Raw genomic sequence first — 19491 nt, 5'->3', positions numbered from 1 at the left:
GCGCTGGTATAAAAAAAAAATATGGGTACGTACAGATGAGTATTTTGTGTGTGTATATAAAATATTATATATACAGTGGGGCAAAAAAGTATTTAGTCAGTCACCAATTGTGCAAGTTCTCCCACTTAAAGATGAGAGAGGCCTGTAATTTATCACAGATATACCTCAACTATGAGAGACAAAATGAGAGGAAAAAAAATCCAGAAAATCACATTTGTCTGATTTTTAAAGAATTTATTTGCAAATTATGGTGGAAAATAAGTATTTGGTCAATAACAAAAGTTCATCTCAATACTTTGTTATATACCCTTTGTTGGCAATGACAGAGGTCAAACGTTTTCTGTAAGTCTTCACAAGGTTTTCACACACTGTTGCTGGTATTTTGGCCCATTCCTCCATGCAGATCTCCTCTAGAGCAGTGATGTTTTGGGGCTGTCGCTGGGCAACACGGACTTTCAACTCCCTCCAAAGATTTTCTATGGGGTTGAGATCTGGAGACTGGCTAGGCCACTCCAGGACCTTGAAATGCTTCTTACGAAGCCACTCCTTTGTTGCCCGGGCGGTGTGTTTGGGATCATTGTCATGCTGAAAGACCCAGCCACGTTTCATCTTCAATGCCTTTGCTGATGGAAGGAGGTTTTCACTCAAAATCTCATGATACATGGCCCCATTCATTCTTTCCTTTACACGGATCAGTCGTCCTGGTCCCTTTGCAGAAAAACAGCCCCAAAGCATGATGTTTCCACCCCCATGCTTCACAGTAGGTATGGTGTTCTTTGGATGCAACTCGGCATTCTTTCTCCTCCAAATACAAGTTGAGTTTTTACCATAAAGTTTTATTTTGGTTTCATCTGACCATATGACATTCTCCCAATCCTCTTCTGGATCATCCAAATGCTCTCTAGCAAACTTCAGACAGGCCTGGACATGTACTGGCTTAAGCAGGGGCACACGTCTGGCACTGCAGGATTTGAGTCCCTGGTGGCGTAGTGTGTTACTGATGGTAGCCTTTGTTACTTTGGTCCCAGCTCTCTGCAGGTCATTCACTAGGTCCCCCCGTGTGGTTCTGGGATTTTTGCTCACTGTTCTTGTGATCGTTTCGACCCCACAGGATGAGATCTTGCGTGGAGCCCCAGATCGAGGGAGATTATCAGTGGTCTTGTATGTCTTCCATTTTCTAATAATTGCTCCCACAGTTGATTTCTTCACACCAAGCTGCTTACCTATTGCAGATTCAGTCTTCCCAGCCTGGTGCAGGTCTACAATTTTGTTTCTGGTGTCCTTTGACAGCTCTTTGGTCTTGGCCATAGTGGAGTTTGGAGTGTGACTGTTTGAGGTTGTGGACAGGTGTCTTTTATACTGATAACGAGTTCAAACAGGTGCCATTAATACAGGTAACGAGTGGAGGACAGAGGAGCCTCTTAAAGAAGTTGTTACAGGTCTGTGAGAGCCAGAAATCTTGCTTGTTTGTAGGATTTTTAATGAATTAATTGGTAAATTCCTCGGTAAAATAAGTGTTTGGTCATCTACAATGTGATTTCCTGGATTCTTTCCCCCATTCTGTCTCTCATAGTTGAAGTGTACCTATGATGAAAATTACAGGCCTCTCTCATCTTTTTAAGTGGGAGAACTTGCACAATTGGTGGCTGACTAAATACTTTTTTGCCCCACTGTCTGTATATATGAGAGAATGCTATTGTAATTCCTCCTCCCTATACCTCAAAGATCTGTTCCTTATACCTTTTTTTTTTTTTAACTGGTTTATAGTTGTACGTTTCATGAGCTCCACATTCAAACCGTTCCATAGCTTTACTCCACAAATAGAAATACTGAACATTTTTAACGTTGTCCTAGCACTGCAAATTTTAAATTTCAATTTCCCCCTAAAATTATAGCCCCCCCTCTCTATCCGAGAACATTGTTTGGATATTCCTTAGTACTTTATAATTCCTTACTTTGTACATTATTAAGGTAGTTTTATATTCTATAATATCCCTGAATTTTAAACATTTTGAATTTAAGAATAAAGAAAAAGAAAAGATCACAAACTTGTGAAATTTCCTCTCTGCATTTAACCCATCTGAAGCAGTGAACACGCATGCACACACGTGAGCAATTAGCACACACACATACCCAGTGTGTGTGTGGGGTCATTGCTTACGTGTGTGCATGTGTGTTCACTGCTTCAGATGGGTGCTGTTAGCTGCGCTGTTAGCATGTGCAGCCATGCTAACAGCGCCCGGGGAGCAGTTGGGAGTTAGGTGCCTCACTCAAGGGCACCTCAGCCCAAGGCCGTCCCATATTAACCTAACCTGCATGTCTTTGAACTGTGGGGGAAACCGGAGCACCCGGAGAAAACACGCAGACACGGGGAGAACGTGCAAACTCCACACAGAAAGGCCCTCGCCGGCTGCTGGGTTCAAACCCAGAACCTTCTTGCTCTGAGGCGACCGTGCTAACCACTACACCACCGTGCCACCCGAATAGTGAATTAGTATGATCTCAGTAACCAGCACTATGAATTATTCTTATAGACCTTTTGGGTTTAAGAACAAACAATGACCTAAGATAAGAATTTCATTTTCTGATATTTACATCTACGTGTGTTAAACAACATGGGACATTTTATAAGTTGAGTGAAAATATAGGAGCAGAGACGTAGAGTATTAAATAGCACTTTGTATTTGGTTTGCAGTAACTGCATCAAGACGGTGACTCATTGACATCACCAGACTACTGAAAAACGCACGCATCATATTCAACATTTATTAATCGATAAATGTTTGGCATGCTTGAAACTGGAACAGTCTGTTCTGATTGCTACTGGTTTTAGTTAATTAAATCCTTGTGATTCATCTTTGCTTGCACATTCTTCTCTCTGCTTAATGAAGGTTATTTTGATCAGTAATATCAGTCATCTTTTCATGAGTATGATCCTGACGGGTGATGTAATGGTACATAATGTCGCTCTCTCTTAAAATATTGTAGTCTAAACCAGTGATGTAATGATTAATCACCCATTTATTTTACCCTGTCATACATGGACAACTTGGCTTCATCAATTGCATCATCCTCCAATCATATAGCCACAACACACTTTTGTGTGTGTAATTTATATATATATTTTTTGCATATATACAAGGTGTTTCAAAAAATTGGTATGAGATGCAAATGTCCCAGAAACTACATGGTCTAGGCAAATGAAACTGAACAGTCTTAATGTTGAGCAGTATAAGATTTGTTCCTCAAAATTTGAGAGATTCAAAGGTATGTAGATTCCATAAACGATTTCATAAATTTTATGGAAGCCCCGTGGCCGGCGAGGGTCTTTCTGTGTGGAGTTTGCATGTTCTCCTCGTGTCCGCGTGGGTTTCCTCCGGGTGCTCCGGTTTCCCCCACAGTCCAAAGACATGCAGGTTAGGTTAACTGGTGACTCTAAATTGACCGTAGGTGTGAGTGTGAATGGTTGGTTGTCTACGTGTCAGCCCTGTGATGACCTGGCGACTTGTCCAGGGTGTACCCCGCCTCTCACCCATAGTCAGCTAGGATAGGCTCCAGCTTGCCTGCGACCCTGCACAGAATGGATGGATGAACGACAGTTGGCAAAGTTATTAAATTGTAAAGTGATATAAAATTTTTTGAAACACCCTGTATATAAAATACACACACTCATGTTTGTCCTACGATAAACTGAAAAACATCTCTGAATAGCTGTCAGTGACTGTTCGCTTCCGGATCGATCCATGTGGCACAGCAGAGGTCTACGTTCCTAGATCGAACTTTTTTCAGTTCAACCTTCTTCAGTACAGACAGATCAAAATCTAACAATGTAATGAAGACACAGTAAAATTCCTTCTGCTTCTTTATCTTGCACTTTTAAATGCATCACAAATTATTAAAGCGTTATCGGTTGTATTTATGGTATTCCCTACGCATAAAAATGTGCTTAAAATAATGGCAGAAATAAAATTAGATATGGTACATGCTCCAGCAAGTCCAGCGCACATGAAGAGACACCGGCACCGTCGGTCAATGTAGAATAAACCCAGATTGTAGCCTAAACATTTTCTCCAACACTTTTATCAATGGAAATTCTAAGGTAGCGGGCAGATGAGCAGCGACAAGGGCAAAAGATATTCAAAAGCTCTTCCTACCAATGTTAATTTAATAAACATGAATAGACACTTAGGATGGGTTCGTCTTTTGACACTCCATCACAGAATAGTGCTTATGTGTTTTCTCTATAGGTGCTCATGCATAACACTAGTGCTACTTTGTCAAAACATTTTACATGCAGCCTTTAGTGATTTTATAATGAAGTGAAGCATGTTAGAACTTGAAGGTAAATTCATGCAAAAAATGTGACCGTTTAAAATAGACACGTTTTCAGCATTAACATTGATTACACTGATTAATGGTGGCAGGCCTATTCTGCTGCTACTGTCATGAGTTACATCTATAAAGATTGGTGAGCTCATTCCAGAAGCGGCCATGCAAACCCAAGCCATGACACTCTCCTCCACCATGCTTGACTGATGAGCTCGTATGTTTTTGATCATGATCAGATCCTTTTTCTCCACACTTTGGCCTTTCCATCACTTTGGTAGAAGTTTCAGAACATTTTGTGTCTCCTCTCTGGATTTCTTTGTGAATTCCAGCCTGGCCTTCTGATTCTTACTGCTGATGAGTGGTTTGCTTCTTGTGGTATGGCCTCAATACTTCCTCTTTGAATGGTGTATTGGTTGTCAGTGGTGGGTCCTGAAAATTTTCTCAGGAGGGGCAAATTATCCAATAATGTCATAAGGTGACTCATTCAACAGGTACATTATAGGTAGCCGGACATTATTGACTTTTTTTTTTCCTCTCTGCATATCACAGTTCCATGCCACTTCTGTCCACTAGGTGGCAGCACATTACAGAAATCTTTTCCCTGTAGCTACCTAAGCTATAGGCTGTGGTGTAAAGTTCATCTAAACTCATCTCAACTCATCTCTAGCCGCTTTATCCTTCTACAGGGTCGCAGGCAAGCTGGAGCCTATCCCAGCTGACTACGGGCGAAAGGCGGGGTACACCCTGGACAAGTCGCCAGGTCATCACAGGGCTGACACATAGACACAGACAACCATTCACACTCACATTCACACCGACGGTCAATTTAGAGTCACCAGTTAACCTAACCTGCATGTCTTTGGACTGTGGGGGAAACCGGAGCACCCGGAGGAGACCCACGCGGACACGGGGAGAACATGCAAACTCCACACAGAAAGGCCCTCGCCGGCCACGGGGCTCGAACCCGGACCTTCTTGCTGTGAGGCGGCAGCGCTAACCACTACACCGTGCCGCCCCTGGTGTAAAGTTGCAAACAATATTCACAATCCAAGAATGGTTTGGCTCCACAATGACCAATTACACCCTATTCACATTATTTCAATATTGTATGATGTGAAATAGCCAAGAATTATATTTTTTATAAAAGATATGTCCAACAAGTAAATAAGAGAGGAACCCATGTTTTTAAAAAAATAATACATATTTATTTGCCAATCTTGAAAGTACAGTTCTACAGAATGTTCTGTAAATAGATTTTGTACTTCAAACTCCATGACCAGCACGAATTTTACAGACTGTGCGGCTTAAGGACAACAGGAAAGTGCACTTACTGTAACAAAACATTGTGAATAGTTGGCTAACATAACAATAGCAGTTGAATAGATAGATGAGTGGATCTTTAGATCTTGCAATTACTGGTATTTACCAAGGATACTGGTATTTACCAAAGTGCTAACTCTCAGAGCAAAGTGTGTCAAATATAAAAATGCACATTGAAAACATCAAAAGTGAATGGATTCTGTGTGTGAGTGTGAGAGTCACGAAGTCAACCAAACCCAGAAAAACACCACGGTGACTGGAGCCCTCAGTTTCGTCTTTGCCTCGTTGAGCTAACTCAAACACTCCACAAAATTTCACGCATTGGATGCGATGGTTTAATATGTGCCTGTTCTTGCTCACCTCATCGCTGTGGCGGCGACCTGCTAGCCTGTAGCCCTCATCCAGTTGTGTAGCGATGGTCACTCTCTCCCAAAAGCCGAAAATTTCAGGCAGCTGCCCATGTGAATCTTTGATGACTCGGTTTTTTTTTAATTTTCTCCGACAAATGATGCATGTCCGAAACTCCAGTGACCGTCCAAGCAGTGTTGTCCGTGGAGCCACCTCCAGGGTGGAAAAGTAAGCAGGGGTAGCAGAAAACCGCTGAGGCGTCCTTGCAGCCAGCTAGCCAGGATTTGCGCTGGTACCGTACCATGTTGAAGTAAAACCTCGAGTTATGATCCCCCGTTGAAATTTGTTTTATGTTTAGATTTGGTCGAGGGGGTCCAGCTTGTTTTGTTGCCAATTTAGCTCGATTTGATCGCTGACTAAATGGAACTTCTTTTAAGGACCGCACTGAATTGCTTTCCACATCCATCTCACTTCAGAAACTGAGAGGATCGAACGCAACTTTGCCACGCTTCGCAGTGACGAAAGCACGTTAATATATATTAACATGGGACTCTATCAGTGAACTCTTGGGCGATTTTCAACGTGACTGAAATAGCCCCAAAAGGGGCGGTACTCTAGAAGCAAGACCACCCTGATTGGACAATGATACCCAGAGACAGATTAAAACGGCCTAGAGTAGCACTGGTGAAAGTTTGTTTTAAAAAAAAAAAAACACACCTTTTTTCATTTTGGCAGTGCATCGTCCAATCGCCCTTGTGCACCACCCGCCCTTGCTGGTTGTTGAAGTTTATCAACTGCTACTCTTTTCATTGGCCAACCTGTTCAAGATCTGGTTGTTGGTACACAAGTGGTGTTCTTTATCAGGACATTCCAAATTGTACTGGCTATGCCCAATGTTTGTGCAATGGCTCTGATTTTATTAAACCCCCCCCAAGCTACAAAATGGCCTGCTTTTCTCCCATAGACAGCTCTGGTCTTCATATCGGTTTTTCCTTTTAACAATAAATGCAGTCTTCACAGGTTGAACCCAGGGCTCAGGCCAGAAGTGGACATTCACAGCTATTAATTGTTTAAACCATCAATCTAAGAGGGCGCACCTGGGCAACGAGAAACGCCTACCAATTGTGGTCCAATATTTTTGATTACCTGAGAAATGGTTGGGTTCAAAGAAAAGGTGTTGTACAGTAAATGTTTCAAGTTAGCACATCTAGATGTAAATATTAGGCAATTAATGCTGAATGCTGAGCTATCATTTCATATTCGTCTTTTGATCCCAAACCTAAACGGCTTTAATCCAGTACTTCTTGGGGGGAGGGGGATCTGTAGCGTTCTCTCTCTTGCTGTGTCTGGAATTTCCTTGTATTCTTTTCAGTTTTTCCTCTGACTCTGTCTGTGTAACTGAAAATCATTTTGTATTTTTTTTTCCCCGTAATTGGTCCTCTTTTTGCACATAGCCATGCATATGTGTGTACGTACACACGCTTGGTTTCCCCTGTGGTGCACACTCCTCCAGCTCCACCCCTCTCTGCTCAGCATATAGAGTCCTCCTCTTTTATACAGCGAGTCTATGGAAGAGTTGCACCTTTTAAACTGAAATTCTGTTTAGCTCAGCAAAGGGGTGTGTGTTTTGTGTGCAAATGAGTTTGTGTGTGTGTGTAGTCTTGAATCAGTTTTAGGTGTGTGTGAGTGAGGTTGCCACTGAAGTCTTTTTGGTCCTTTTTTTTTTTGTAAAGGATTTGCTCGGTGTCTTTTGAGGTAAGTGTGTAACTTTATTCACCACAGGTTTATAGACCTGATATTTGGAAGTGTCCTGAGGAGTTAGTACATGCACTTCTTGGGCTTCTCTTCTCTCTCTGCTCTTTTCAGGCTGTGATGCTGTCTGCTGTTTTGATGAGGTTTTGTTTGAAGCCTGTTTAGCTAGGTGTGTGTTCACAAGATTATACGTAACTGTGTACCAGCAGCCTGAAGCAGATGCAGGGCAATAGAAATCCTCCAGACAATAATTAGAACAATAGCGTTCAATGAGCTATTACATGAGCAGCTAATCAGTAATAGCTATTCGATGCTTTTGGTCTTTTCTGTCTGGATGTCTGTGACACTGTGCTGTTCTTGTCATTTACTTCTAGTGTTGACGTGAATGTGTATGTTTGGGATTTCAATGTTGTACCTTACCATCTCGGAGCAGAAAGCAAGTGAAGGAGGAGTGAGAGGAGAGGGATAGCTTTGGAGGGCTCGCAGAGGAAAAAAAGGGGGAAAGTGAGTCTACTTTGGAGTCTGTGGATCTGGATTCAATTTGGGGCATTTTTCACAGAACATGGCTGTGTCCAATCTAGATCTGGAGATTTACAGCCCATCTCTTCCTCCTGACTATCCATTTATTTATCTTTCTAATCTCTCCATTTCATCTAATTTATCTATCCACTTATTTCTGTCTACATCTGTAACTCTCTCTACAATTTTTCTCGATATATGTCTTTTTCTGTATATTTATATCCATTTCTATACCATCTCATAAACCATCAGTCTATGTTAATATTGTTTAAATTGGTCTCTCATCTCTAGCTTACGTTATCTAACCTGTCTCTAATCTTATTTCTTTCTCTATAGTATTCATGTTGCCAATATCTGTATCTTGGAGCTCTTTTTATGTATTGTTGTATATTTTATTCCACAGTGTTAATGAATTCTCAAGTCTTAATGCACTCTTGTGTGGCGGATGCTCCACATACACTAAAGCTAATGATTAATGACTTGAAAAATAATTGGTGTGACTAAAGTTTTCTGTAAGGGCATTTATTTTATGGAGGCTTCAGTGTCGGTGCTTGTAGCAGTCAAAGGTAAAGCTGTAACTTTTGAACAAGGTTTTGCATAAAGTCTTTTTAATAAATAAATAATTGCAGTCATTTTGCTGTGGGGCAAGTTGCTGTTCAATTAGTGGAAGTGGAATAAAACACTTAAGGACTTGATGTTATTGGAAAATAATCAACTTTGGGGTGGTAACAGCAACTGTTTTTTGTACCACTTGCATAACTGCCTGTTATAGGGTTCTATATAGAACAGCCTACACAGTAAATGCTGAAGGAGTCGTGACAAGCTGTCCGAGCCTTTCTCCTTCTCACTTTCTTGTCTCTCATCACCCCTTCCTGCTTCTGAGATCTCACCCCACTGGTCTCATGGTGGTTTCTCATTCCATGTTTTCAACAGCGAGATCTTGCAGAGAAAAGCATGTGAAGTATTGGTTACTTGTTATGCAGGTTTCTAGGGGTGATGACCACACCCACATAGGCAATCAATGTCTGTCTCTGGAGCAGCATTTATTAGAGAGAGGCATACATGTTCATGAGGATTTCAACTTTAGAGACTTTTATGCTGGTCCGCAGCATAACGTTCACTGCTTTTACATTCCCCTGGCGATTAGGAGCAAGAATGCTCATAAGGATTTATAAAGAAGCTCCTGCTAAAAGCATCATTGTTTTACATGCCTAGTTGAAAGCTGTGCATTTCTGAGTACTATGATGGCCTTTGTGTGTGTTAAATCAGGCAAAAAAGCTTTACTGAAGTGCTTAGATATGCAAAATTGTTTCCCTGGGGTCGAGGGTTATGATTTATATGGAATATTCGATCGAGAGTGTTAGTGTCAGAGCTGCTGTTATAGAAAATTTAATCAACACCTTCTGACCAAACAGAATTCAGCAGCACTGTGGTGCAAAGCCATATAAAAGGTTCAGTAGTTGTTTTTCCTCCAGGTCTGTTAATGTTAAATACTGAGAGCGAAAAAACAAGGCTGTATCCGTATGTGTTTAGATAAATACTCTCAAACTAAAACCAGTCGTGGCCTTAAGATCAGGATGAACGAGTTTACACTGTGTGTGTGTGTTAGCCACAGGGTGTTTGTTCTTTGTGGAGACGCAGTAGTCGACTCATTATATTGTTCTAATTAGTCCCCTGCATGTGTTTGAAATTTACACCAACCATAACCTGTAGTTTTATTTCAGAAGTATGGTGCTGGAGTAAGCGCTCATAAATTTTTGGTGCAGACCACCGATTTACAACTGCCTCTAATCAGCTCTCGTACCCTCGTTCACTTTCCTGCTTCCAAATTACGCACACTCCGCCTCACTTCCATTTGCATCACTTAAAACCTGCTGTTAGCCACAGAGGCGTGAAAGTGAGAGATGAACGGAGAGTAGTTTTGTAGAGGAGAAATATCGCATCTTGGTGTTTGGTGGGATTTTTTTTTTAAATGGCTAGAAATTCCTGACCATGAGAGAGTGGTGAAGTTGGAGGAGCCACAGTGGGAAAGAATCAGTGTGCCATTTGAGAGCTTAAATCCCTGTAATACAACGCATCAGCCTGCTAATACAGCAACCCTAGCATGGGTGTTAGTGTCCAAACATGCAATTTGGAACGTTACTTCATATGATTTCCATATGCTGTACTTTCCAAATGCCGATTTTAAAATGCAGTTTTTATCCAACCACGCGTCTTAGACCAGTGGTTCTCATCTCTTTTTGTGTCCAGCTGTAAATTCTGAAACGTGTGGGTTGAATATCACAACCCCCATCCCTCTGGACTCCTCCTAAATCATACAGCAACCACCATCACCTCGGTTTCTCTGCACAGGGGACAGCACTGAAAACCCTTACACTGTTACTAATGCTGCTGCTGCTTGCTGTTGTTTTGTGGGTGTTTTTAAATGTGTTTTTTATATATATTTTCCTCCACCGTCAATCACAATGCCAGTAGCTAATCATAGGCATCTGTGAGCTCATGAATATGGAAGAAGGCAGACAGCACAGTGTGTTACGCTGCCCTCTAATGTAGCATGAGCAGTAGTTTGAAGTGATGTGGTTGGCTGGCTTCACGGGTCTTGAAGGAAGCACGTGTTGGCTTTCAACCTCCACGGTGGTGTAGTTAGCACTGTCACTTCACAGAAAGAAGGCTCTGGGATCAAGCCCAGTGGCCGATGGGGCCTTTCTGTGTGGAGTTTGCATGTTCTCCCTGTGTCTGCGTGGGTTTCCTCCGGGTGCTCCGGTTTCCCCCACAGTCCAAAGGCATGTGGTTAGGTTAACATGGGGTGGCTTTAGGCTGAAGTGCCCTTGAGCAAGGCACCTAGCCTCTAACTGCTCCCTGGGTGCTGTAGCGTAGCTGCCCACTCCTCTGGGTATGCGTGTGTGCTCATTGCTCACTTGTGTGTGCATATGATGGGTTAAATGCAGAGAATGAATTTCAATGTGCTTGAGTGTGCATGTGACAAAGCTACTTTATTTGGTAGCTCTCGTATGCTAGAGAGCTGGCTGGGGGGTAGAAATTGTCAGGTGACTCAACTGGATCAAATAATGGAGAGAAATCCTCCTCAAAATGAATTTTGTTTAATATTCACTACCAGTAATGTTTGTAAATGGTCAATTAATGCTGTGATGCTGTGAAAATCTTTAAACTAGATCATACAGTTAAAAGTTCAACTCAGTCTTAGCCCAGTCAGATATGATCTTTGTTCATCAGACCTCCTTTATTTTCCTTTTTAATTTATTAATATACATAGCTGCGCTTATACAAGGTTCATTCCAAACTGACACGTGCTGCAGGTGACGACATGAAACTCAAACATTATGTATGTATACAGCAGAGTTTCAGGAATCAAGGAATGAAGGTCATCCAGTACACACAGTTTTGTTCAGGAAGTGGTATCAAATTTCTTCTTTTTTTTTCATCTCATCTCATCATCTCTAGCCGCTTTATCCTTCTACAGGGTCGCAGGCAAGCTGGAGCCTATCCCAGCTGACTACGGGCGAAAGGCGGGGTACACCCTGGACAAGTCGCCAGGTCATCACAGGGCTGACACAGACACAGACAACCATTCACACTCACATTCACACCTATGGTCAATTTAGAGTCACCAGTTAACCTAACCTGCATGTCTTTGGACTGTGGGGGAAACCGGAGCACCCGGAGGAAACCCACACGGACACGGGGAGAACATGCAAACTCCACACAGAAAGGTCCTCGCCGGCCCCGGGGCTCGAACCCAGGACCTTCTTGCTGTGAGGCGACAGCGCTAACCACTACACCACCGTGCCGCCCTTCTTTTTTTTTTTTTTTTTAAATAAATTTAAAATATTAATACAGACAGACATAATTTGCATGACCATGAGGGCAGAACAATGCAGTATCTCTCTAACTTCACTTGATTCTGGTTAGCATCAAATTAGTGCTGGCGAGAAGGCTGTTCTCAGGCATTTCTCAAAGGTCTCTTGTTCCAAACACTGGAGGAAATGGTTTGAAACAAACACATGTTTTCAAAGGAAAGGGGCCAAGCAGTGATTACAGAACATATGCTTTTCTCTTTTCTGAGAACACTGAATGAAACCTTTTTTTTTTTTTTTTTTCCAAGTGGCTCTATTACAGCATTATTAAAGGCTTGTCTTATGTCAGTCTTTTCTTATCTCAGTGATGACCAAACAGATAAAGAACGCTAGCGTGATCCAGAGTGGAATAGTCAAGTCAAGTTTGTTTGTATAACGTTTTTAACAATAGACATTGTCCCAAAGCAGCTTTACAGAATCTGAATGATCCAAGACATGAGCCAATTTTATCCCTAATCTATCCCCAATGAGCAAGCCCGTGGCGACGGTGGCAAGGAAAATCTCCCCCAGATGACACGAGGAAGAAACCTTGAGAGGAACCAGACTCAAAAGGGAACCCATCCTCACCTGGACAACAAGACTTGACTATATAACATTTAACAGTTTTAATATGAAGTCAGTTTCGTTGATGTTATAAACTCTTCATTAATGGAAACTTGAGTGCGAAACTGTTCATGACAACCGCAATCCCAAAGTTTGCAAGCCAACTGTTGTCTAGAGCCACAAAAGCATTACTGTAAGTGTCCAGAGCGTCCTCCAAGTGTGACTTTCAACTGTCCATATGGGGCCGTCCTCCACAGGAGCGATGCGATGAGACTCCAACCAGACATGGGGCATCAGGATGGATCAGGCAGGTCTGAGGAGCAGAAGAGGTTAGCACCTCGATCCCAGGATTGACATGTAACTCAGAGGGACAGATTTTGGGGGAGAAGAGAGAGAATACACAGGTTGTTGGGTAATAAGTAGGTACAGTATACATTTTGCGCTGAGTACAAGCAGGGACTCTGGCAAAACTAACTATGACCACATAACTAAAAGGGGAGAGCCAGAAGGTAACTCGGGCATGAGAGAGCCCCGGGACGTAAACCAGCAGCCACTACACTGCCAACAAACTCGAGTGAGGCTTGACTAAACAGATGCTGTATGTTTTCAGCCTAGACTTAAATGCTGAGACTGTCTGATTCTTGAACACTACTTGGAAGGCTGTTCCATAACTGTGGGGCTTTGTAAGAAAAGGCTCTGCCCCCTGATGTAGCCTTCACTATACAAGGTACCAGCAAATACAGTAGACTGCACCTTTTGATCTAGGTAGGCGTGGCGGGTCATAAAGAACCAGAAGTTCGCTCAGGTACTGTGGTGCGAGACCATTCAATGCTTTGAAGGTCAATAGTAGTATTTTATAATCAATACAAAATTTGATTGGGAGCCAGTCCAGTGTGGATAAGACAGGGGTGATGTGGTCATATTTTCTAGTTCTAGTAAGGACTCTTGCTGCTGCATTTTGAACTAACTGGAGCTTTCCAGACAGTAAGGCATTATAATAATCCAACCTGGAGGTAACGAAAGCATGAACTCCATTTTTCTGTGTCGTGTAGTGACATTTAAATTTCTTATCTTAGCAATATTTCTGAGATGAAAGAAAGCTATCCAGGTAATGTTATCAATGTGAGTTTCGGATGAAAGACTGGGGTCAATAATCACCCCGAGGTCTTTTACTGCTGCACGTGAAGAAACAGAAAGGCCATCCAGAGTCACTGTAATCAGAAAACTTCCTTCTAGCTGCGTGTGGTCCTAGTCTAAGTACTTCAGTCTTGTCAGAGTTAAGCAGAAGGAAGTTAATGAGCATCCAGTGTCTAATGTCCTTCACACATTCCTCAATTCTATTAAGCTGGTGTCTCATCTGGTTTTGCAGAAACGTACAACTGTGTGTCACCAGCATAATGGTGGAAACTAATACCATGTTTATGAATAGATCACCCAGAGGTAACATGCATAAAGAAAAAAGCAGTGGACCCAAGACAGAACCTTGTGGAACACCAAACTTTACCTCAGTATGTCTAGAAAAATCACCATTTACATCAACATGCTGATCGCGATCAGTTAAATAAGACCTGAGCCAGGAGAGGACTGTTCCCTTAACTCCCACAACATTTTCTAGTCTATCCAGAAGAATGGAATGATCAGTGGTATCAAATGCTGCACTAAGGTCAAGCAACACAAGCAGCGAGACACAGCCCTGATCAGATGCCAACAGTAGGTCATTTACTACTTTAACCAGAGCTGTCTCTGTGCTATGATGAGGTCTAAATCCTGACTGATGCATTTCATGGATGTTATTCCTATGTAAATACATGTATGAGCATAGTCTAATGCCTGAAGATGATTGGTTGTTCCTTTAAACCGTGCATACGCTGAACAAACTGATAGACTTTGGCCTTAATAAGTGAGTAAACACTGCAGTATTCACATGTAGCCACAGTAAACTTTAACCCTTATGTCATGGTTATTGTCTGTCTGTCTCTGTAGTTCAGAGAAACAAGAGGAGAAAATCTGTTAAAGGGAGTTTTTCAATTGATCCTATATTTCAGAGACAAAGAAATCACAACAGCAGCAAAATCATGTGAGGACAGCATTTAAATAAATCTGTTTATATGAGATGTTTATGTCTGGAATTTATTTACTGTTCAGTGCTTTTGTTACCATTAGCAGTGTATATCCGCATTATACATCTTTAAATCATTTTAATCACAATAGTGTTTTTTTTCTCTTCAGTAAATGTATACAAAGTTCGAGACAAGTGTTTTTCTTTCATTTTTTGCTCCTGACTGTTGCCTCAATTCATCAAATTGACAAAATGATTAGCCAGATTTATAGGCACGTTTCAGCATTTAATGGGTGACAAAAGTAAAAGAAATTTTATTTGTTTGATTCCCAGGACCTTCACTGGCTTTTGTTTTCATAATGTATTTTAAGCTTTCGTGGTTTATGAATACCAGTCTGTCTGTAAGGTGTAGATCGAGGTCTTATCAGTCTTGACCATGTTGATCTTCAGTCTGTATGTGCAGCAGAAACTACACAGGCATACAGGCTTTTCCATGAGCCAGAGTTGATGTGATGAGGTTATAAGATCACTGCGTTAAACCCTTTTCTCCCATAGCATTCATTTCCTTTTATGTAGCTGCACTGCTGTGAAACTTTAGGAATATACAGTAAATGTCCATGAATGACTTTCAGCAGCAAGCATGCACTACTGGTACAGATCTCGGTTTAATGACTGATTTTGGATTTCAGACATTCAGTCCTGATGTTTTATTTACCGTCTGTGTCCCTGTCTCTCCGTTAGCTCGGACTTTGCGATGCAGCGGTTCGATCGTGAATCAGAGGTGTACAAGATGATTCTGGAGAACAAGGAGTCACGTGCATCTCCTCGCCAGTCCAACACCTTCAAAATGCTGCAAGAGGTCTTGGAGGCTGATGAGAAAGGTAAAACACACACACACACTGCAATTAATGCAGAACTGCCTTAATGCAGAAAATTCAAATTAGTCCAACATGTAAAAATTGGGGGACAAATTGGGTTCCAGGTCACTGCAACCTTCTGTCCAAATGCATTATTAAATAGCCATAAATTACCCAAGTGTTAAAGTCTGTCTCTTATCTGTGAAGTCAAAACTAATACTTGAGCTTGGGTTCATCTTATCTCATTATCTCTAGCCACTTTATCCTGTTCTACAGGGTCGCAGGCAAGCTGGAGCCTATCCCAGCTGTCTATGGGCGAAAGGCGGGGTACACCCTGGACAAGTCGCCAGGTCATCACAGGGCTGACACATAGACACAGACAACCATTCACACTCGCATTCACACCTACGGTCAATTTAGAGTCACCAGTTAACCTAACCTGCATGTCTTTGGACTGTGGGGGAAACCGGAGCACCCGGAGGAAACCCACGCGGACACTGGGAGGACATGCAAACTCCGCACAGAAAAGCCCTTGCCGGCCACAGGGCTCGAACCCGGACCTTCTTGCTGTGAGGCAACAGCGCTAACCACTACACCACCGTGCCGCAGCATGGGTTCGGTCTGTGTAAATTATTTAGATGCGTTTTTGGCCCAAAAGACAATCCGTTACATAATCGGAACATCATAAAGTGCAGTGGAAACGTCCCAGCAACTGTGAATGCAACGTGTTTACCATCCAAACTCAAATCCTCAAGTGTCTACATTCCATCATCCTAGAAAACAATTGTCCATGGCAGATTGCACACATGAATTTTATTATGCAGTGTGACCTTTATTCTCAGTGTGTATCTGCCCAAAGAAACTGGTTTTAAAAAGTGTCATTTTACTTTGTCTTCTCAGAACACTGATTCACAGTTGAAATATTTCATTTCGTGTTTTATTTTAAATGTGGTCATGAAAATTTGTCCAAATTGTTATGGTGACCAAAACAGTACTGCTTCAAGGCCCTTGACATCACCAGTTCTCAAGCATTCCAGCATTTTAGTGCTGGAACCAAACAGATTTGCCTGGTTTTGTTGTGGAAAGCATGAAAACGTTTGACAGAAAATGGGCATGTTTTACCATTTCGTCATTCAGCTCATATGCACAGCACAAAGGATGATGGATGAAGGATTTCGTTGTCTCTCTTTTAATCATGCGTTCGTGCATCTGTGAATAATATACTTATTGTTGCAGTTGCTACTAAAACATTTTAAGTGGACCACTGCTAGTGAACATATTTCTTTTTTTTTAATAGAAAGATTAAGGTTTGTTCATGAAATCATGCCCCTATTGACTGATGTCCATTGGTACCTAGTTTCTCGATCAGCGAATTTCCTGGTGAAATAGTTTGCCAAGTGAGGCCTTACACTTTATTAGTGGAACTTTTAAAAATTCGCCACTGACTTTTTTGCATCAGCACTAGGTTTGCCAATGGTAAGGAACTTCCCTGATGAATTATTGCATATGTGTAAACCAATGGTTATTTAATTAATCCTTAAGCACAAGGCATATATAGAAAATACAACATGCATATTTCTTTGCTCAACCATTCTATTATTCAGAACTGATGAAATAAAACAAAGCTAAAATGGCTGAAACAAAACTTTTACGTGAATTTGGACCAACTGTAGTTAACGAAACATTAGAGCTTGTGGATGTTCCAGCAGCTAAAGAGCAGACTCCACAGACATACCTAATGGTTTTTAATTTTTTAAAAAAGCATAGTTTATTCAAGTGTTGCCGGTATCCTTTCTTTGTAAAGTCCTCCTACCCTGTAGCATGACTCGCCCTGTGTCTGAAATTGCTCCCTATTCACTATATAGGGCACTATATAGTGGGGAAGCCATTTTGTAGTGTTGTCCGAAACCTTAGTGAGGATTATTTACACCCTATATAGTGCACTCAAAGTATCCCACAATGCATCATGAAAAGTAGTGTACAACCGATGGTCACTAACCAAAGCGATATATCCCATCATGCATTGTGGTTGTGCTGAAAGAAATCAAATTTAAGTCTCAAATTTGATTTAATAAAAGGCAGCGGCAAAGAAAGTATTCAGCCTTGATTTAAAAAAAAACTGAAAGATGCAGGTACTTTGTATTGATTAATGTTGGAAATGCCCTCAGTATAATATGGATTTATCACAAAAATACATGCATGTATTTATTTTGAAAACCCACCAGCCGGCTGATCTGGCACATTTTAATTGTGTGACATTAATGACGTAAATACCAGCACGACGGAGTAGTGTCCGGAAGCGTTTTTAATTTTACCAATGAGCTCACTATATAGTCCTCTATATAGTAATTCCCTATATAGGGACAGTGTTTCCCACAGACCAGGTAGCAATTTGTGGTGCTCCACTGTGCCGATGAAGGAATCGTGCACGGTGGTGTCGTGGCGGTCGGTGGAGTCGGTCATTGGGGTGTATGCAAAGTGTTTACAGCGGGCAGTGTTCAAACACACAGTATTTTTCTTCAGAGTCACCTGCTGGGACTATTTTAAAGCTACAAGAAGCATTTGAGATTATTCAGTTCAATCTAAATTCTTTTAAGTTCTTTAAGAGAAGACAGCTAAAACAATTTTTACCAGAACCCTGCCTGGTTTCATTCCTCAACCCAACTTTACATTACAGGGCAGGCCATTAGTTTGCTGGGCTTGATGTTGGTGGAAAACGTGTCTTTTAAATTTATGAAAATTACTCACCAAAATTGAAGTTAAAGTTTAGTTTTTTGCCTTTTTGATGGCAATCTTTCAATCATTCTTTAGTTGACATTCAAGGAATAAATTGCAAAAAACAAGTTGGAGGTTTTTATTTTAAATATTGAACTCAACACTTACCTCAACCAATACTAAAATGAAATAAATAGTATAATGTAACAACAAAATAATAAAAAAAAATCATAATTAGATGTAAGAAACCACTTAAGGTAACACGAAGGCAACTAACAATAATGAAAAAGCATTACCCTAATTGGTGCAAAGCCTGGATGCCCTATCAGAACATTTAATTCTGCGTGGCTTCCTGAAAAAAAAACTCAAGTGCCCTATCGTAAGGGAAGTCATTGGGTTCAGGACCATTTATGGAGATTCGTAAGCAGGCTGCCAGGTGTTCCCCTTGGAGCCTGTTCCTGAGGTCGGTTTTAATCTATGGATAAAAAAGTACATTTTCTTCATCAAAGCACTACAAATTTCCATTACATCAAAAAAATATACAAAGGAATACTGAATTTCTATGTGCTTACCCTATTCATAGCTGAGAAATCCCGCTCGCAATTCTACTTTGCCAATAAAGCTAATAAAGATGTTTCTTAAAATATTCAGATTTTATGCTTCAGATAGCATCAACTAGGCATCCCCGCGAGTATCTCATCTCATCTCATTATCTCTAGCCGCTTTATCCTTCTACAGGGTCGCAGGCAAGCTGGAGCCTATCCCAGCTGACTACGGGCGAAAGGCGGGGTACACCCTGGACAAGTCGCCAGGTCATCACAGGGCTGACACATAGACACAGACAACCATTCACACTCACATTCACACCTACGGTCAATTTAGAGTCACCAGTTAACCTAACCTGCATGTCTTTGGACTGTGGGGGAAACCGGAGCACCCGGAGGAAACCCACGCGGACACGGGGAGAACATGCAAACTCCACACAGAAAGGCCCTCGCCGGCCCCGGGGCTCGAACCCAGGACCTTCTTGCTGTGAGGCGACAGCGCTAACCACTACACCACCGTGCCGCCCCCCCGCGAGTATAACATTTTATTTAGGCTTGTGGGAAATCCTTATTTATTGTGTATGTCAAGCCATTATTAATAACTTGCATGAATGCTGAAGCAGGATAAA

General features: G+C 41.6%; 1 protein-coding gene across 3 annotated transcripts in view; it reads left to right on the top strand.

The window, feature by feature from the left end:
• Positions 1 to 19491, top strand: part of pdlim2 (PDZ and LIM domain 2 (mystique)) — a 97572-nt gene that overhangs the window by 74892 nt on the left and 3189 nt on the right. For all 3 annotated transcript variants that reach the window (XM_060931363.1, XM_060931362.1, XM_060931364.1), the window contains one exon: positions 15487 to 15626. In XM_060931363.1, coding sequence (XP_060787346.1) covers positions 15487 to 15626 — 140 coding nt within the window. The remainder of the gene's footprint in view (positions 1 to 15486; positions 15627 to 19491) is intronic.

Source organism: Neoarius graeffei, chromosome 10, assembly GCF_027579695.1.
Source record: "Neoarius graeffei isolate fNeoGra1 chromosome 10, fNeoGra1.pri, whole genome shotgun sequence".
NCBI classification, from domain to species: domain Eukaryota; kingdom Metazoa; phylum Chordata; class Actinopteri; order Siluriformes; family Ariidae; genus Neoarius; species Neoarius graeffei.
This window is presented reverse-complemented; position numbering and strand designations above follow the sequence as displayed.